This window comes from Sus scrofa, chromosome 1 (assembly GCF_054392235.1).
Source record: "Sus scrofa isolate SSC_HxYL_T2T_F1_AM1 chromosome 1, Sscrofa_HxYL_maternal_Yorkshire_Landrace_v2.0, whole genome shotgun sequence".
NCBI lineage: Eukaryota > Metazoa > Chordata > Mammalia > Artiodactyla > Suidae > Sus > Sus scrofa.
This window is the reverse complement of record NC_139383.1, coordinates 22,437,536-22,457,041: the sequence shown is the minus strand read 5'-3', so window position 1 is coordinate 22,457,041 and position 19,506 is coordinate 22,437,536. Positions and strand designations below refer to the sequence as shown.

General features: G+C 40.2%; 1 protein-coding gene across 36 annotated transcripts in view; it reads right to left on the bottom strand.

Moving 5' to 3' along the window:
* The window catches only part of HIVEP2 (HIVEP zinc finger 2), a 196,329-nt gene that overhangs the window by 18,489 nt on the left and 158,334 nt on the right, over positions 1 to 19,506 (bottom strand). For 31 of the 36 annotated variants that reach the window (XM_021072400.2, XM_085024579.1, XM_085024617.1 and 28 more), the window contains 3 exons: positions 12,830 to 12,920; positions 6,365 to 6,409; positions 118 to 5,671 (listed from right to left, as the gene is read on the bottom strand). In XM_021072400.2, coding sequence (XP_020928059.2) covers positions 118 to 5,283 — 5,166 coding nt within the window. In that variant the 5' untranslated portion in view covers positions 5,284 to 5,671; positions 6,365 to 6,409; positions 12,830 to 12,920. The remainder of the gene's footprint in view (positions 1 to 117; positions 5,672 to 6,364; positions 6,410 to 12,829; positions 12,921 to 19,506) is intronic. The other 5 variants (XM_085024681.1, XM_085024702.1, XM_085024674.1 and 2 more) reach the window with 1 other exon arrangement.

Sequence of the window (19,506 nt, the reverse complement as noted above, 5' to 3'; positions counted from 1 at the left end):
CCCCCAACTCGGACCCTCATGTTACATGTATTTTTCAGCCCATATGTCCTTCACTAGGTAGTCTGCTCAGCAATCAAATCCACAACCTAGAATGCCTGATAAAACAATGTTTGTTACCTGAGCAAACTGCTTCCAAGCACTTGATGACGTAAGCTTGCCGGTTCCAGGCCTGTGCATAGCAGCCAGAGTATAAATTTCTGCGGTGATTTTTTGCTTGGACCTCAGAAGAGCCAGCGTGGTCTTGGTGTTCAATCCTGATGGGTTTGGGTTACAGGAACTAATGCACCATGAAGCATAAACCGAGGACTTGAAGGTGGCCTGTTGCACGTAATTGGGTTTTGTATAATTCAAGAAGCACCAACTCACAGTCGTTGTTGTCCGCAGACTGGGGAACTGAAGAATCTGCTGGAAATCTGCCACATCCGTGAAAAGAAGAGTTGAATTTGCTACTTTCCCACTTGGGCCAGAGGCCCTGTGGACCAGCATGCTAGCAGGCAGCTTCTGGCCCTTGCCTTGCTCTTCGAGCTGGCTGTCCCCAGGTGGCAAGGAGGAGCTCTGTGGGCTCATGCTCATATCAGATGCCGTCTCATCAATGTCTAATTCATCTGAGGACTCTTTGCTTTCTGAAGGCCGGCTGGACTTCTGCCCCAGAGGGGGGGCCTTGGAGCTCGGCGGGAAAGGCTCCCTCAAGGATGCGCTGGCCGATGGATGGTCTTGAGATGAGGAGGGCGAGAGCGAGGAGAAGGAAGATGACCTTGACGGCAAGCCATCCTTGGGCTCAGAGGCACAGCCCTGTCGAACCAGCTGGGGTTTCTGTGGGCGGGAGAGGTCCTTTTTGATGTCTGAGTTGGTCAGCTCCACAGCGCTGAGCTCCTCCACGATCTGTCCGTACATCTTTTCTTCTTTGACCCTTTTCTGCTGCTTTGTTTCCATGAAGAGCTCTAAGCTGCTGGCTGGCGAGAGCATCCGCTTGCTGCCTCCCAGGGTGGCCACGCTGTCAGAGGTGGAAGGTAAACATAAGGGGATGGAGGATTCTAAGCCCAGGGGTAAGGTCTGAGGTACTTTCCAGATAGGGTATTTTTCCAAGCCCGTGTGCTGGCCCAACACCTGGGCAATGTTAAACCCGATCCCCTGCATGGCTGCGTTGGTTACCAGTGTTCTTTGGGTCACATTCTCGTCGACTTTGCATATGACGATGGCCGGGCTGTTCTGCCCAAGTATCTGAGAAATGCTTGTGTACATGACACTCCCGTAGGACGGTACGTGGGTCTGGATCCTAACCGGAACCACTGTTCCTGGTAAGGACTGTAAAGGCCCAGCGTTTGCCGAGGCGAAATCTTCCTGAAGGACCGACTCGGAGGGAGTATCTGCTGACTTGGTGCTCTGGTCCAACGGAAACTTTGGAAGAAGGTTCTTTGAGTGTAGCCCTGATGTTCCTGAATAACCCGGGTAGGTTTGCTCTTTCGTGTGCGTGTAATCAGCGGATTTCTTTCCAGTGTGCTCTGCCACAGGCTCCAGGGGATAGCTGGGGTGCATTTCTGCCTGGAAGGAAGGCTTGCCATAGCTCTTCGGAGGGTGCTGAGCAAGGGGATGGGGGAAGTGTGCCTGCCACCAGGGGGGCTGCTGAGCTGGTAAATGAACCATACAGACGGTAGGGTATTGAAACTGAAACAAGGCGTTCTGGATCGGAGAAAACGGAATAGACTCTTGATGTGGAAATAAGTGTGGCTGTTCAGACAAGTGCTTGCTTGTAATATAGGATGTAGGTTGTATCAAAGGATTTCTCAGAGATTCCTGACTGTCCAGGTGCATGATCTGCTGCTGGGCCAGGTGGAGTGGTCCTGAGCTCAGCTGGGCACAAGGACCCACAACCTGCTTCCCTGGATCCTCTGCCTGAAGAGGAGGGAGCACAGAGCACGGGGCGTGGTGCCATGTGGACCTGAGGCTGGCGTGCAGATGCTCCAGCTGTTCCTGCTTCACCAGCTCCGCACCGACCTCTCCCTGGGCGATCTCCGGGGAGCCGCTGAAAGAAGCCTGCCGCACCAGAAAGCACTTCTTCCTCTCCCGGGAGGGGGACAACGTGGAGGCCGAGGCCCCTGCCACTGGAGCATGGGACAAATTCCCATAATCAAAAGATTTGCTCCGAATTTCTGGGACTTCGGCTGGGTGAGGACAAGGCATCTGCTCGGACGAGCAGCGTCGCATCTCCTTTTGGTGGTGGTGGCCAGGGACAGACAACGAGTAGGAACCAGCCGGAACGGTCAAAAACTCCGAGTGCTTCCCAAACTCATCCTGCTTGGGAGGTGCCCCAAGCTTCATGGTTTCTTCTCTATCGAAAGACATGGAGAAACTGGAGCTGTGGGATAAGTTACTTTCCTGACTAGGGCTGCGGGAGAGGCCGGTGCCCGTGGACTCGAAGCTGGATTCCCCGGAGGAGTGCTCCATATCCGCGAGCCGCAAACGCTTCTTTTTGGGCGGCAGCTTCTCTGCTGGAAGTTGGGAGAGCGTCTCGCTTCTCTGGGGCCACTGAAATTCCTCCATGGGCTTGTCCGGCTCTTTACTCTGGCCTTCTTTCTCCTTCTCTGGCTTGTCGGGCTCCTCGGTCACGCGAATCTCGGGGACCTGGATGTTGTGCTGGCGCACCAACCGGGGCTGCGCGTGGTAGGGCTGCTGCTGGCCGGGCTGCGAAGGGGATGGTTTCGCCCCCGCCTCCGCGCTCTCCCCCGGCGGCGCCCACTCGGGGCTCACGGGGGCTTCCGAAATCTCACTGTCGCACGTCTCGGAAGGTGACGAAGCTTTCTCCTGGGCGCTGGCCGCCAGCTCCGCAGACTCGGACCTCTCAAATGAGTTGGGTCGGCTCAGCGAGTTCGTGTGCTGAATCACAGAAATCACATTTCCGGGAGGTTTTCTGCCCCCTACGTCTGACAGCTTGTCCGAATCAGCGGCTGCGGGGGACTCCTCTGACCCAAGAGACGGACTTCCGGATTGCAGCGGGGGTCGACACGGATCGAAGCGCTCAGAGTGACCATGAGAAGGGTTCTCCTGTCCAGCCAGCATGAACCCACTCCTCGCTCCTTCCTGCAGCTGCAGTTTGGGATCGTAATCTGAGGTCGTGATGCCCACGGGCGTGCTGACGACGCTGCTGCAAATCATGGGGGTGTCCTCCTCATCCCCTACACTCTTCTCTTTCCGGCGTTTTCGATTTTCACACGTAGTCCCAAACATGGTTGGCACTCCCTGAAGTGGCACCGAGGGATCCATGAAATACTCTCCACCATGTTTTAAGGGGCTGATGCAGGAAATATCCCTATAGCTTTGCTTTGGCGTCTCAGAGTCCTCCCACTTCTTATAGGGCTTCCGACAGACGTCGTAATCGTACCCAACCCTGTCCCCAGGAATCAATTTCTTTTCCTTCAGGGATGAACCTGTGATACCCTTGGACATCCTGCCGTGGTGTTCTGCCTCCATGTGCCCCTCCTGTACTGAGGGCAGCTCGAAAGCTGCTTGTCTCCTTAACATGCGCTGAGGGGCTATTCCTACAGTCCCTGGGTAGAACACATCATCGGAACCAGTCATCCTTTCATCAAATGAGTGACTTCCTCTCAGAGAAGGAGGAAGACTTAAATTAGTTGCTGAAGAAGTTGGCATTGAGTTGCTTCTAATCAGGGGTGAAGAGTCAACAGGAGCTTCTAGGAGGATTGGGCTGCTACCTTGGAAATTGGCCGGATAAAGTTTTCCTTCATTCCTGATAGATGATGGAATAGTCTGGGATTGTCGTGACTCACTGTTGAATTTAGCGGATTTCAGCATGCTTGTCTGACTGGGGTCGACTTCTCCCTTGCCTGGGATCAGCTGTGAAACTGGATCTTCAAAAATCTTGACATCTAGCCTGGTGTTTACATGAGGTAATGATTCCATGGTGCCCTTCCTACCCATCGTGGCACGCTCCTGACTCGTGGTTGTAACACTGAGTGTATTTCTCGGACTGAGCCGACAGTATTTTCCAAAGATGATTTCTTCATAAGACTTTGCATTTGTGTTTGGAGGGCTAATCTGCTGCTCTGCACTTTCTGAGCGGGAAAAGTAACCAGAGTCAGTGCTTCCTTTACTGTGCGGGCTCAGAAGGTTCAGAGATGGCTCAGAATCTTGTCCTTTTTTCTCTGACAGTCTTAGTGCAAGTTTCTGTTTAACTGTGTGAGAGTCATCAGGCTTAGTATTTAAAGACGGGTTTGGTAGCATATCAGAACCAATATACGGAGAGCTCTCATTAGGTAAAGGAATCCCGCTTTTGGGGATAATCAAAATCGGCACCTTCATCGGCCCTCCCAGTGATTCCTCCAGTGACCCATGATAGCCACCTCTGCTGGCGATGTCCAAAGGGATAGGTGGCCCAGGACTCATTTTGTCAGGGGCCTCAACAAACAAAGAACTTTCCTCATCTGTGTCTGTACTCTGTTCACCATCTGAATGTATTTCTGCTTCTACGTCAATAAACCCGGCCTCCAGGTCCAATTTAGATACAGCTGACTCTGTGAAAGGGACTAATCCTGCCTTAATGGCATGGGCATGTGACTTCCTGTGCTTGTACAAATTGCTCTTTGTCTTGAAAGAGAAACCACAAGGTATACATGGATATGGCCGCTCACCAGTATGGGACCTGATGTGTTTTTTCAGTACGCTGGGTTTGGCACATGCCCTGCTGCAGTAAGGGCAAATGTACTTGCCGGGCTTCTTGGGTTTGTGCTCTTTTTTGTGAGCATCTTCAGACTGTTCAATACTTTTCTGGGAGTATTGGCTATAAGCAGGGTTCAGACTTGAAATCTTTTTTCTGGGATAACCACCACTGTGGCCGTGTATAGGAAAGGAAAATAAGTCCTCAGAGGCAACAGGTGGCAAAGGGCCAGGGAAAAGCCACGGAGGGCCCTCGAGGCTCTGATGTGGCTTGTTGCTGTGCATGACCCCCTGTGGCAATGAGTGCTGAGGGAAGGAGAGTGAATGTTGGCATGAATAAGGACTCGGACGGTGTGGTGGGTATTGCTTCTCTGTGACTTGCTGTGCCACTTCGCTAGGTGAGGCCAGTTTCCCAGAACCAAAGAGTTGTGCTGACGCCGTGTTTCCTATTTGCTCAGGATCTATTTGCGGTTGCCGCTGTCCTTCTTGACTGCCAAAAGTGCTCATCTTAATAACAGCTGATTGTTCCTGTCTCCATCTACTGGATGCTTTATCAGTTTCTCCAGACCTTGAGGTAGCTTTTTGTCCTAGAGCTGTGTCCCCAGTGTCCATTTTGTTACACAAGGTCTTAAGGGCTAGTTCGCTTGAAAGCCGTGCAGACGCATGGAGTGTCTTCAGAGCGGTGCTTTCTCAAAGCCTGCTTGTTTCCATGTTCCAGGGTGTCTGCAAAACTTGCTGAGTACGCCTTCTCTTTGGAACCTTCACTCCCACCCCGCAGTCTATGGGCATTAGATGGTAATGTCCTTGGACCGGGGCTATAACACAGTTCTCTCCATTGTAGAAATGTCCATCCAAAAGCTAAGTGCAAATCTATAAAGAATTCTTATGGCATTTGAATATTTTAAACTAGGATGAAGTTGGGATGATGAATATTCTAGGAGAAATTTTGCCCATCAACTAGAGCAAAGTTCAATTGCCAGTTTCACTAAAATAAAATGGTCTGAAAGAAAATGAAACACAAAGAGATTGTCATAACAAAGTGAGAAACCAAAACCAATCCTAAAGAACCTGCCTGAAATTGCATAAATTGAAAATGTTTTTCAACTCTAAGACATCCTTTTTATAACTATTACATTAAGTCTACAATTAAAGGTTATTAATTTCAAACTTAGCATTAAATCACAAGCATAAATCTCTTCAATGCTTGAATTTTGGTCATCCTTTTAAATATACCTTAATTTTGGACAGAAAAGTATATAAAGGAAAGCTTGCGATACACACTAGAAGCTTTTGATACATACTATTTATGAAATTGTAAGATTTTTAAAGGTTTCATTAAAGTCAATTCAGAGCTGTTTCTAACCAAGTTTTATGACTTACATGCTAAGTGTACTACATATTTCTCTATATAGATGTATTTTATAGATTAATATAAAATATATATTATAAATATATAATATGCTAATATAAAATGTTATAGATATTATACATAGTGTTAATATAACATACAAGTATATTTTATAGACTAAAAGCAGTAATTAGCAGTGATTAGAGCTAATGAAGGCTGGAAGAATCAATGATTGTCACAGAACTTTGGAAAAGGCAGAAAAGTACATATAAATAAAATGGTTATAAAACCATTATATGGACAACAAAATGTATTTTGGGGACAGTTAAAAAATGCAATGATTACCTGAGTGGTTTAGAGTTCTCATGGGCATGATTGTCTCGCTGCTTCCTGGATAGAAAATAAATGCAGTTAGGAAAGGCTGTTCTATTAAGCTATAACACTGTTGTATAAAAACACCAATTTAAAGTTCATTTTATATATAGGGCTCACCATGTTATGGGCCCTAAAAACCCAGCAAGTTTTAAAAACAATTGGATTTTAAGTGAATTCTCAATTTCTAGCAAGTAATTGCTTTAGAAAACACTACACTAAAGTAGGAAACCTTGTATTAATTGACACTATGCTCAAAAAATAATCAATGAGAAAAAAATATAAAAATGTCAGAGAAATATTTTCTGAGATATATAAGATTAATATATTAAAACATCTTAGTTTTTTTGACCCAATAAGCCTGGTTCTAGTTCCTCAAATACCAAAAATTTGGGAGTGGTGGTCTTTTAATTTAATCTATAGATTTGAACATTTAAACGAATGCTCTTTTTAGGAGATTTGCCTGACAGCAAAGCAAAGGAGTCCTTCAGATGACTCTGAATGGCTCAGGAAAACTCCACAATTTAGAAACTATCAGATTTTAGGTGAACCTCAATTTCCATAAGGGAATGGACATTGTAGGACTCAGAGGATTCTGAGAACTTTAATGCTCAATTGTATCAGTTATGATGAAAGCTGAGGTGTTTCCTTGATTGACAATTAAGAGTGCTTATCTAGGTAAGAAAGTTCATGCCCTTTGGCCCGGAAGTTCCATTGCTGGAAATGTATCTTACAGGTGTACACAGGTGCACAAAGATATGAGTACAAGGATTACCTTGGTAAATTATGGCTCAGTCATAAAACTCAGCCATTAAAAAAAATTAAGTACAGTATTAATATAAAAACTCATTCAGAAGATAGTCATATTGAATGTTAAAAAAAAAAACAACAAAAAACACTTAATGCACCATAGAATGTATTTATAATCCCAAGAGAAACAAGCAATAAACCGAAAATTTCTGCAAGGATGCCAAAGAGCTTTTACATTAGTTAAATCACAGAGATGGAGCCAGGGAATAGAGGAAGGGACACAGGAAGGGATTTCTACTCAATCTTATGTAATCTTTATTTTTGTTTATTTTTCTTAACACAAGCGTGTTCAATTTTTTTTTTTTTTTTTTTTGGTCTTTTTAGGGCTGCACCTGCAGCATGTGGAGGTTCCCAGGCTAGGGGTCGAATCGAAGCTGTTTCTGCTGGCCTACACCAGAGCCACTGCAATGCCTGATCCAAGCAGCACCTGCGACCTACACCACAGCTCAGCAACACCGGATCCTCAACCCACTGAGCGAGGGCAGGGATCAAACCCCAAACCCTCATGGTTCCTAGTTGGATTTGCTTCTGCTGCGCCATGACAGGAACTGCCATATTTTAACTAAAATATTGCCTCCATGCAAATGTACTATAATTTCCCAAACTAAAATTCTAGTATTGGTTTTACTTCTGTGACCAATGTGCCCCCTAATATAGAATGCTACCATAATGATGACAGTAGTTGCACTCAAAAAGCAGGGAAACATGGAAATTCCCACAGGAACAATAAATATTTCAGATGAGAAATCAGTAGCCCCTAAGTATTTGTAGCAAGATATCTATAATCAAATGGAAGGCCCTTTTGCTAATAGTTAATAATTAGCAATCTAACATAATGCACACTAGATATATGTAAAGCAGTGGTCAGAATAACTAGACAACAAGCACATTAACTTTGGTTTGTTAAAAAAGTTTGATGGGAGTTTCCATTGCGGCTCAGTGGAAACAAATCTGACTAGCATCCATGAGGACACAGGTTCAATCCCTGGGTTAAGGATCTGGCATTGCCATGACCTGTGGTATAGGCTGAAGACACAGCTCGGATCTGGCATTGCAGTGGCTGTGGTGTAGACCAGCAGCTGCAGCTCCGACTGGATCCCTAGCCTGGGAACCTCCATAGGTCGCTGGTGCAGCCCTAAAAAGACAAAAAAAAAAAAAAAAAGTTTTACTATTGAATTAAATTTTGCTCCCACAGTGATCTTCCTATGCATCCCTCTATGGGTGAAGAGGCAAAAACTGAAAGGGAAGCGAGGGCTTCATTAGACCTCAATGCAAATTTACTCTAGTCAGTTCTAGCAACCATACTAACAGGAAAAATAAACAATGTCAAGCCCAAATTGGCTGAATTTTGTGTTTAATTAGCTCAATCTTTAGGGTTCATGTAGACACAATCTATGTCAGACCTTTAGAGGTGAACAACACCTTCTAAACGGCACGTGTAGTGTATTGCCCATGCAAGACGCAAACTTTTGCGAGTCTTTATGTTTAATTAGGAGTCAGAGCTTGAAGTGAATAATCTCTTTCTAGGTTGCTTTTTTTTTTTTGCATCATGGTATTGATCTATGTATGCAATTCTCTTGCTAGTAATAACAAGGATAGTGGCTGTTGTTTACTGTGTATTTAGTGTGTGCTCTGATACAGCTATATGGGCATAGTTCTACAAGCTTCATGATAATCCTATGCAACAGCTGTTATTAAACATTGCTATAGTCGAGGATGATACTCAGGGTCAGAACCAGAATCAAATCCAGAGATGGCTGACCTTTCCGACTAAGGGATTTCACCTTTCCATCTAGCCGCCACCCCCAGCTCCACTTTTAAGTTTTACCGTATTGTAAAATAATACGTCAAGTGACATGTGACATATGACGTAAAATAATCTTCAATAGTGCTTTCTCCTAAATATTTTCACTCAACTTCAATATTGACAATGTGTGAATTTTTCAGTCTTGGGAGAATATATGAGTTTTGCATAGTTCTGGTTCGGAAAATGGCCCCAACATGCCATTTTCTAGAAATCAAACAAATCCATAATTTAAATAATGTTCAAAATCTGTGTATTAAAGTATTAATGAAGACAGTTCCTCATGAAAACATGATGAATTCTCATGACAAACAATTGTTTTACTTTGTCCTTTGAAAAGTATTACTTTTAAGGAAGGTAAGAATCTCACAAATGAAAATTAGTCACCTGGTCACTTCCCATTTTTTGGTTTACATAGAGTATATAATTTTGCTTAAAACACAGACTTCAAGTTAAATATGTACATAAATTTTATGAAAAATAGGACTGGGAATGTAGTCACCTCCAAGGGTGAGAGCAGTGAGTCCTGCAGGCTGTGAAAACTCAGGATATTGGCCCTGATAGTGGAGGTGCATATCAAAGAAGTGATTTCAGTGAGCCCAGGCCTCTTTTGCTCCTGCTTCCTGCCCTCTGATGCAAAAACTCCTATATATCCTAGTTCCTCCCTCACCTCCTTGGAGTGGTTTCTCAGGGCTACCTGAGATGCTGTCTTCCGGCGCTTAAGTCCTAATTTTGCCCCAAATAAAACTTAACTCTCAACTTTCAGGTTGAGCATTTTTTTAAGTTGACACCAATAAAACACATTAATTATGCAAAGAGCTTTGGTCAGCAAAACCGCCCCCTTTTAAATGTTTAAAACAATCCTACCTAAGATGTCTTACCATTTTATCATGAAATTCAATAAATCCTGTGCCGTGCTCCCTATTCCTGACAAGGAAGAGCTTCCATCCCTCTGTCTGAGCTGGAGATTCCAGCAGGACCTGGATGCCCCTACATCCAGGGGCCTGGATGCCCCTACAATGTCTATGTTTTCACCTCAGTGAAAGGCTTCATCAAGAATATCACTAGGGAATTGGAAATCACTCCTATTTCACATGCACCTTTTACATGAGATTTCAAACATATCTGAGAACACAATATTCGCTCCAGCATCATCCTTGGAGAGCCTTCAACAAACTGCTATGCATAAAATCTCTTTCCTGCTTGGAGTTTCTAGGCAGACAGAGAAAGGCAAATGGGAGAAAACAAGAGTGAGGGCTTCTTCAGGAATTTATTGATCACGTTCATGAACCATGTAGAACCTGGGCTCTTTTAATTAATCTCTTGTCTTCAGTTGCTTTATCTTGAAAAACTGAAAAAATTCTGCAGTGCAAACTGTTTGCAGCACAGATCTATTCCTGGGCATGGCCTGTCTGTCTCTTGAAAACAAAGCAGGATTGGGGAGCACTCTAAGTCTCTTTGCTGTTCTCCTCAGTTTACATTTAGGAAAATAAATTCACCTAAAAATCCATAGGTCTTTCAAAGTTTAGGCCCAAGTTTGAAAGTGACATTTTTTTTTTGTTACATGTTATCTTTACTTAGCCATCTAACAGCTACCAACAGTGGTATAAATTCCTGAGTTTTATTTTTTAAAAATGTATGAAAATGCTAAGTTAGGGAAATGCTTTGTTTGGACTGCAGAATATTATTATAAGCGAGCAAATGTATCGTTGTACATAGCTGCAATTTTAGTATAATCTCTCAACAAAGATTTACCTGGAGCTATAAAGATCAACAGTAATGTGGTTAATTATAGCCATATTACTTCGCTATGATTGTGTAGATTCATTTCATGTTTCATATTCTCTAACCATGTGTTAAAAAAGTAACTCTCCAGTTTTCCCAATCAATTGATATGTTAAAAAATGCAATACTGGAGCATTCCTCATATGAAAAGAAAACAGCCAGTTATCATTTCATTCTCTGAGATTTCTTTTTATGGCAATCAAACCCACGCAAAGTCATTTTTGGCACCCACTGCCAACAAAGGAGCGGTATTCCAAACACAGTTTCATATTCACATTTAAAATTTTCCCCAAAGCCTTTGAGGGCTAGGAAAGAAGTAGGATATTTTTCAGGAGGATGTGACTTTGGGTTTCCTGTGGCTGGTGCTCCAGCCCATAGGAGTGTCTCTAGTTGGTAAAGGCAGGCATTGTCTGGCAAGCTCAGTGCACTTTTCAGAGGCGGGTAATATTGAAAAAAAGATACTATGCTCTGCGTGGCCATTTCAGTGGTAATGGAACCAAGGGGACTGAGCAAAAGAAAAGAAAATGATATTATACGGAAGAGGTGCCATTTTTCAAAAAGTGTGCCCACTCCTTTGGCCACGCTTCAGTCCCACTCAAATAAATTTGGCACCCAGTTAAATAATTTCCTCAGACAGGCCCTGAAAGGAAAGGCACAGAAACAGCCTCCCGTATAGACCTCCACAGAGGTCTCTTCAGGATAACAGCTGGGTGGGATTGGCAGGAAGGCAGCCTAGCTCTGCAGATGAATAAAGGCCTACAGTATCCCGGGTTGTCAATCTGGGATCTTTTGCTTAGAAAAACACTATCTTAGAAAAAAAAGAAAAAAAAGAAAAAAAAAAAAACCTTTACCTCAGGAAATTAATCATTACTTGAGTGGTGGCAAAAGTCAAGTGAGCATTAAATAATAACATCCTAAATAACAATGGTATAAAATGATGGGCAACAAATACTACTTCTCTACTTCCAATGTTTTAATAATCAAACTTTTTAAAAATTAAAATGGTTATTGGGTCTTTTTTTTTTTTTGAGGATTTGGTAATATTACACTTGTAAACAAAATGTGTGTCTTCTGATCACAGCTATTGGACAGAATTTTAGGGGCCATTTCCATATATTTGTTTTCAAAATGCCATAGATCAACTACAAAATATTTTAAGAAATATTTAAACAGCTTTAACACTGATGGATCCATAAGTCACTACCACATATGAGTACCGGATGAAGGAAAAAAGAATCTACCGAAAAACCATGACCAGCGCCAGAGTCCAGCTGAATACAGACTTATTTCCACAGGATGATTTAAAAAAAGCACTTTCCTGAGAGCCAAATTCATTATAAATGCTTCTTTTATTAGTAAAATTCCCATAACAACCTTAGTTCTCCCTAAAAGGAGCAAGTCGCCAATTTGAGGAAGATCTCACAGATTCTACAAAAGCCTGCCAAGCAATTCAGAGAACGCTTGGAGAAAAATAGATTGTGGTAATCACCCTTGAATTTGACATACACTAAAATCTAATTTGACATTTAAAACCTAATGGAGAACTGAACTACATTTTTTTCCATGTTTGTTACAATGGGAATTTGATTGCAGATAGCTGTGTAGTTTGCATATTTGTTCAAAATATTTATGACATATTTTGACTATACCAAGCTAATTTTAATATTTTGTCATAAATTCTTTGCCATTTTTTACAATTGTGATCTTGCTTTTCTAGTGGAATGTTTTCCATTCTATAACAAAACGTATTAGCATTTACTACATAGAATTTTGCATGAAAATAAAATGCCAGAAAAAATTTCCTTAAATCGATCTCAACTAAGAAAATTATAATTAAAATTAGACTATCAGGAAAGAACAAAATAAAACAACACAAAACCCTCACTACATTTTTCTCTCCAAACATCATATACATTGTTTCTTCCCAGTCTTGATGATAAAATAAAGTCAGTTCACATACTAGTGCAGAGTAAGCTAAAACTGCTTTTCAAGTTAAACGTAAAAACAGTAGAATAAAATAATAAATTTTGGTTATTAACCTGTTATCCTCATATCAAAAAACTGCATCACAGCCGTTTTTGCTTTCCACAAGGCTCTCTCCACAGGAACTCATAGAAAACTTCTGGGAATCTAAAAGATAAACAAGTTTTTTTTTTTTTTTTTTTTTAATGATGACACTTGTAGCGAATTTAACAGGCATGCTTATTCTTAAATCATAGAAATGCTTTCCTTGAGAAAAGAAAATTTGGAACTGGATCTCTTAAGACCTTTTCTTTCAAGAAAAAAATTCCTTTTCATATAGTTTAAATCTTTTCAATAAGTGTTTGCATTAAAAGAGAATTGTCTGTAACAGTAAAAGTGGAAGGACTTTGGAAAATAATGCTAGAGTTAAAACAATTTATTGGAACTAGAAATTATCCCACTGCAAGCCATGATACAATTCTGTCTTAAAGCTGAGATTCCCACAAAACTTCTTTTGGTACATTAGCAACTGAACTCCACAGGATGAAGACTCAGATAACCTCACAGAAAATTCTTTTCTATAGTTTATTTCAGCAATGTTATGTTCTGTGCTAAAATTAATATCTGAAACAGGAAGCCAAAACCAACCAAAGTAAAATACTGAGACATAACAAACTCTGGTAAGTAACGAAGAAAGGAACTTTCTTATACTTAGAATTAATTTATCCAAGTCTGACCTCAAAAAATGCATAAAAGGTCAGTTGAACTACTTAATCCAATAGGTTAATCAATCAACCATCTTAAGGTGGTTTATCTTCCATGATAGTAGGTTCATATAAAAATATTACTTACTATGTGTCCATAGATGGTTACTGTGTATTTGTTCACTTAAAAAAAAACATTGCTCTTTCTTTCAGACAGGGATGTCCCATAGGAAGGACGAAAGCATCAAGATATGACAGTTAAAATGTACCCTAATCCAGTACCACTTCATGTAAGTGTTCAAAATGCTTAAGGGAGCAGTTAGCTTTAATTTTTTCCTCCTTTCTGCACATCGCTGCAGTAACACTTCAGGACACCCTGTGCACTTTGAAACATGAATCATTATAAGCAAGTAGGCCCACTCGGTTCCTCAAAAGACACAAAAGGTGCAAAAATAACTTTTGCAATTGAAGCAAGAAACACGTCAGCAGCCAGATGAATGTGGGTGGTCAGATAAGATTCTCTTGCTGCAAAGGGCAAATTATTAAGTGAATGCTAGATTTATTTTCTTTTTAAAAACTTTGTACTTCTTGCCTCAAATCAAGTATTTCCTGGCACTTAAATTCTACTTGACAGGCTCTACTATTCTCAAAATTGAAAGTTTCATCAAAGCCATGGAACACGATTGATTAAACACTGAAAGAATAGTGATGGGTTCCTTTAAATATACATATATATAAATATATTATACATATATATTTGTATGTGTGTGTATTCTATAATTAATTATATCCATATTAACAAAGTAAGTAGCACCTCTTTTGAAAAAAATCAAGTTAAAGTGCTAAAAACAAAACAAAACAAAATAAAACAGTACATTGGCAATATGACCTTAGTTAAAGCATGGCATTTCTCAGATAAAAAAGAATAAATCACTGAGCTATTTCGTACTCTGAGCAAAATTCACCCAAGACATAAATGGGCCAAGAGTCTATGGATATAGCTCTTTATAGGAAACAACAACTTGCAGCAGTCAGTGACTTCCTATGATTGGCAGTCCCACAGTCACTGAACTAAGAGCTAAGAGGGAAAAGGAGAACTTTATTCTCAGAAAGCCAGCACTGACACCACTCCTTCCAGCTGTGCTGCAACTGGAGACAAGCACTCAACCACTCCCTAACCCAGAAATCATCATTCCTACCAAGAGCTGTTGCAGGCAAAATGGAGCACAGGAGTCCCACCAGACAAGCTGTGTCAGGGACAGTGTTTCCAGTTCTGACTCTGCTTTTCCAGTCTTCCTTTCCAGGACTATGGCTACTGGATATAGGAAACACTTGTCTCATGACAGGCACATATATCTGGAATTTTAGATCATAGAAGATCCCTCTTGGAGTTCCCACTGTGGCACAGCAGAAACGAATCCAACTCGTAACCATAAGGTTGTGAGTTTGATCTGTGGCCTTGCTCAGTGGGTTAAGTGTCTGGCGTTGCAGTGAGCTGTGGTGTAGGTTGCAGAGGTGGCTCAAATATGGTGTTGCTGTGGCTGTGGTGTAGGCCGGCAGCTACAGCTCCAATTGGACACCTAGCCTGGGAACCTCCATATGCTGTGAGTTTGGCCCTAAAAAGAAAAAAAGGAAAAAAAAAATCAAAGAAGATCTCTTTTTTCACTCATAAAGAGGATCTGAAACTTTTTTCTGTTGTACAGATTGCTATGCATGACTTCTTCAATATTTCATTTTCCCCTGAAGAACAAAAGAGCGATGGTTGTAATGTACTTATAATTTACCTCACAGCAAAAAGTTCCATATAATTAGTGTGATTTTAAAATAGAGACCTAAATAATATTAACATGAAAGATAGTGATACCAAGCTTCGGGATTTTGCACAAATCATTTTGTCACAATTGGCATTAATAATGGCCTCCACAAGGGAGTAATTATTGTTACTATTAAATTAAAGACACAGAAATAACCACCTCAGAAAACTGTTTTTGCATTCATCCCAAATGAGTTTTCGTGCCTCAGTTTCTTCATCAAAATAAAAGTATTTCTTGAAACAGTTCTTGAGGATGAAGTATTACAACTCAAGCTTCAGTTTCCTAGAAATCATCAGTTCACATAGTATACTTTGTAAACTATGGAATCAAAGAAAGAGAGGTTTTTCCTTTTTTAAAACTTTACTTTTAGGTTATTAGATTCATAAGAAATCACCACTGCAATGAAAACTTAATATTCAATCAAAATGAGTTCTCAGAAAATAGTGTTAACAAGTCTTGTTAAATATCCCCAAGTCACTTAGGATTCATTCCTAAATATGAGGTGAAAATTATCTTTCACTTTACTTTACTAACAGAATAAAGACAAATTTTTCTGTCGCCTGCAGGTTTATAAAAGAGTTCCTTAAAAATATTTTCCAATCATCCATCTTCTATTTGTAGTCAACACTTGGAAAATTTGAGCATTATTGTTTCTAACCCAGGGAATTCTCAGTCTTTCTACTCTTAGAAAAAAAAAAAGTCTTTGGAATTATATATTTATCCTTGGATGCTTACAGGTTATTATTACTAAGCTAAGGAAGGGTAATGCTGAGCTATGATCAGATAGATATTTTTCAAATGTCCATTGTTGGTGATATTCTTTATTATTTTATTTCAATATTCTTCTGAATTATTTTAAGACAAGTTATGGTTTAACTGTTTAATATGACTTGGATGAATCTTGCAAGAGGTTAAGGCTTCATTGGCAAACTTCTCATGCAAATATAAGTAGCCCTCCCATTAGTCTCTTTTCTGCAGTTAAACATAAACACACTAGAGCATAATTTTAGTAGAAGAGCTGATAAGATATACCAGTTACACTTTAGATGAGCACTGTCACAATTAAAAATAATAATTATCTGCATCAACTCTGGAAAAAAATGGCAAATAGGATGTGGAAACAAGATATGATCCTTATATTTCTTAGTTAAAAGGAATGTTTAAAAGAACAAACACCATTCTTCATGTGCTAGAGAAGAGATACTTCTTTTATTTTATAGAAGGGAGCAGGATAGATTCAAAAGTAGTATGTGAAAATGGGAGGAGAGTTCTGGAAGAAAAATGTATGCTCCAGACACACTTTAGCAAAGTGTTCCGAAAGTGTGCCCAGAGAGGCAGCTTTTCCCTGCTGGAAAAGAAAGGAAGGAAGGAAGGGAGAGAGAGGGAAAGAAAGCAAGAAAGCAAGGAAGTAAGGAAGGAAGGAAGAAAGAAAGAGAAAGAGAAAAAGAAAGCAAGCAAGCAAGGAAGGAAGAAAGAAAGAGAGAGAGAGAAAAAGAAAGAAAGAAAGAAAAAAGAAAGCAAGCAAGGAAGGAAGGAAGAAAGAGAGAGAGAAAGAAAAGGAAAGAAAGAGAAAGAAAGAAAAAGCAAAAACCAAAAATCCCCTCTAAATGGGGCCATTGTTCCACTAGGAATGTCTACAACAGCAGCAGCAAGGTAAGAGGCACCAGGGAGGTGGTAAAGAAAGCAGTCATAGGCTCTGAAGACACGCATATGCACAAGCGCACACACACACACACACACACACGCACGCACGCACGCACGCATGCACACACTTTAGATACAGTTTCCATATGCAAGTAAAGGTTGGGATTGAGTTTGGGATGTAAAGAAGATAAAAAAGGATTCAAGAACTACAAGTAGGAAAGAGCAAGAGGGCCAATTATGGAGCATGGGGCCATTTATTGCTGTAACAACTGCACAGAAGGCTCTAAAAAGCAAAAGTGTGTCTGGAAAAAGGGAGTTTTCACAAGAGCAGGATGGGGCAAACTGAGTCAAAATTCCCCTGCTCTGCCATTTTGTTTAGGGTTTTGGCTCTGGAAATTGCCTGTCAAAATGATTCTAGAGCTACCTTTGGTCTATTGCTGCTTCTCAGCAGATAGTCAGGGCTGAAACATGGAAAAGACAGCAAATAAACCATTGTGTAAATTAAAACTACTAAAACCACAAAAAAGTGGGTACATGTGACTATAACTTAAGCTTCTTTAACTAGGGTTTTGGACTATTTTATGACACTTTGAGACACTTACTGAATGCCTACTGTGAATCAGAAAATAAGCCAAGTTTATAAAATACAGAAAAGGAAAAGATGAGCTCTATGTTTAAGAGCTCAGAGCCTATAAGGGAGACATCTGCGAACAAAGTTCAACAAAATGCTTTAAGTGCTTTGACCTAAGTATAAACACAGTATAGGGGGAACACAAAAAAGGCAATGGCCTTGATTGAGAGAACTGGAAAAGGCTTTAGAGAGACAATAATACTAAATCTTTTTTTAAAAAACTATGTATGCCATTATACCAAAGTCCACAGTTTTCAATTTATATTTCTCTTAGAGATAAATATATTTATCAGATGAAATAAAAACACAAGACTCTTTATCAGGCCTGTTTCTCTCTAGCTGTATATATTTCATGTTAGTGTGGTGAAAGCTTAGTTCATGAGGATGCTTAGGGAATAAGGTGAACGTTCCAGTTAATTCAACCTTATGGTTAGGTGAAGACCACAGAGAAATAATTTTTGTTTTAATATCTGCTAGTGATTATTTTCCAAAGTATATTAGCCTTCTCCTTCAGTTAATTTAATCTTTCTTTGATGATTTAGGATCCTGTAGGGTTCTCTGGTCCTCACTCTGCATCTGGGTTGTGAATGTCTGGTATTGGCAATGTAAACTTCTCCCCAATGTGTACTCTTAAACACGGGTCAAGTTTTTCAAGATCAGGGTTATAACTGAGATTTTCTTTCTTGACCACATATTTGACATCAGACTAACTTGTTTTAGGAGCAAATATATAACAACTTACTTCTATCCCCATTACTTGTTGAGCTTATATTAAATCACACCAGGAAAGATTAGTATTGTGAAAGATTTTATAAATCATTGACTCCATCAGCCAAGAAAACAGAAGAAATAGCTGAGAACCAGAGAAGTTAAACACTTGCTTAAGGATCCATAAGTCATTATGATGGATCTGGGCTATAGTTTAGGTCTTCACACTTTCAAGTCAATTATTTTCCATTATTCATACTACTACTTCCTCTTATTGAAAGTTTATTAATGTGGTATTACTGTGGAAACTAACTGAATGAAAAAGGAGTAAAAAATGAAGAATAAATAATACTGACCTTAGAATGAGCGAGGACATTTATCATCCATACTTTAAAGCTAATCAGTCAAATAAAGAGAAAATACCAGCAGCTAAAAACCAATACTCCATTGAACGGTTTATCAAAATTTTATCCCCAAAGCAAGGACAGATTTTTCACTGACAGTCAATGCAGGTAATAAGCCCTTTGGTTCATAACATCAAATCTTTACCAACAAGGCCTGTGGAGATGTGGTACCCCAACTCCACAGGTAATACTTCTCTTGCCGAATGGTGTTTCCTATCTTGTTTTTGAAAAAGGGCAAGACCAATTAGATGTGTTGTATAATTAATTTTTTTGTCTTCTCATGTGTTACATTTTTATTTTTACATTCCCATTTTATTTTTCTTTCCCTTCCTTTCAGTGGCCTCTATTCTATCCCTTAATGCTATTATGGAAGGTAAATAACTATTTCTTGCCAAGCTATCTTAAATATTTACTCTTTAACTAAATATTTGGAGGATAAAACCAAAGAAGAACTATTCGACTACTATACGCTAATGAGAAATATGATATAACAAAGTCATAACTCCAAGCATTGTTTTCTCAAGCTTTAACTTTTATAGTACTTATATTTACTATTTGGTTACTATTTCAGTATACCTAAATATGATCATAATTCTCCAATTCTCCTGTTATTCCTGGATGTGCCAAGATTAGCATTTTAAAAGCCAAAGTTAGCTGGATTATTTAAACAAAGAGAATAGAGAAATCAAATTGTAAAATATGCATTATATTCATAAGTATGCATAAAACAGGCTTTCCTCACCTAAAGGAAAATCCATCTTTTAAGGAAAAGCCTCCCACTCAATGGAAATAATACCAAAAGTAATGAAAGCACAGCTGAAAACTTGAATTGTATTTCATATTTCATGC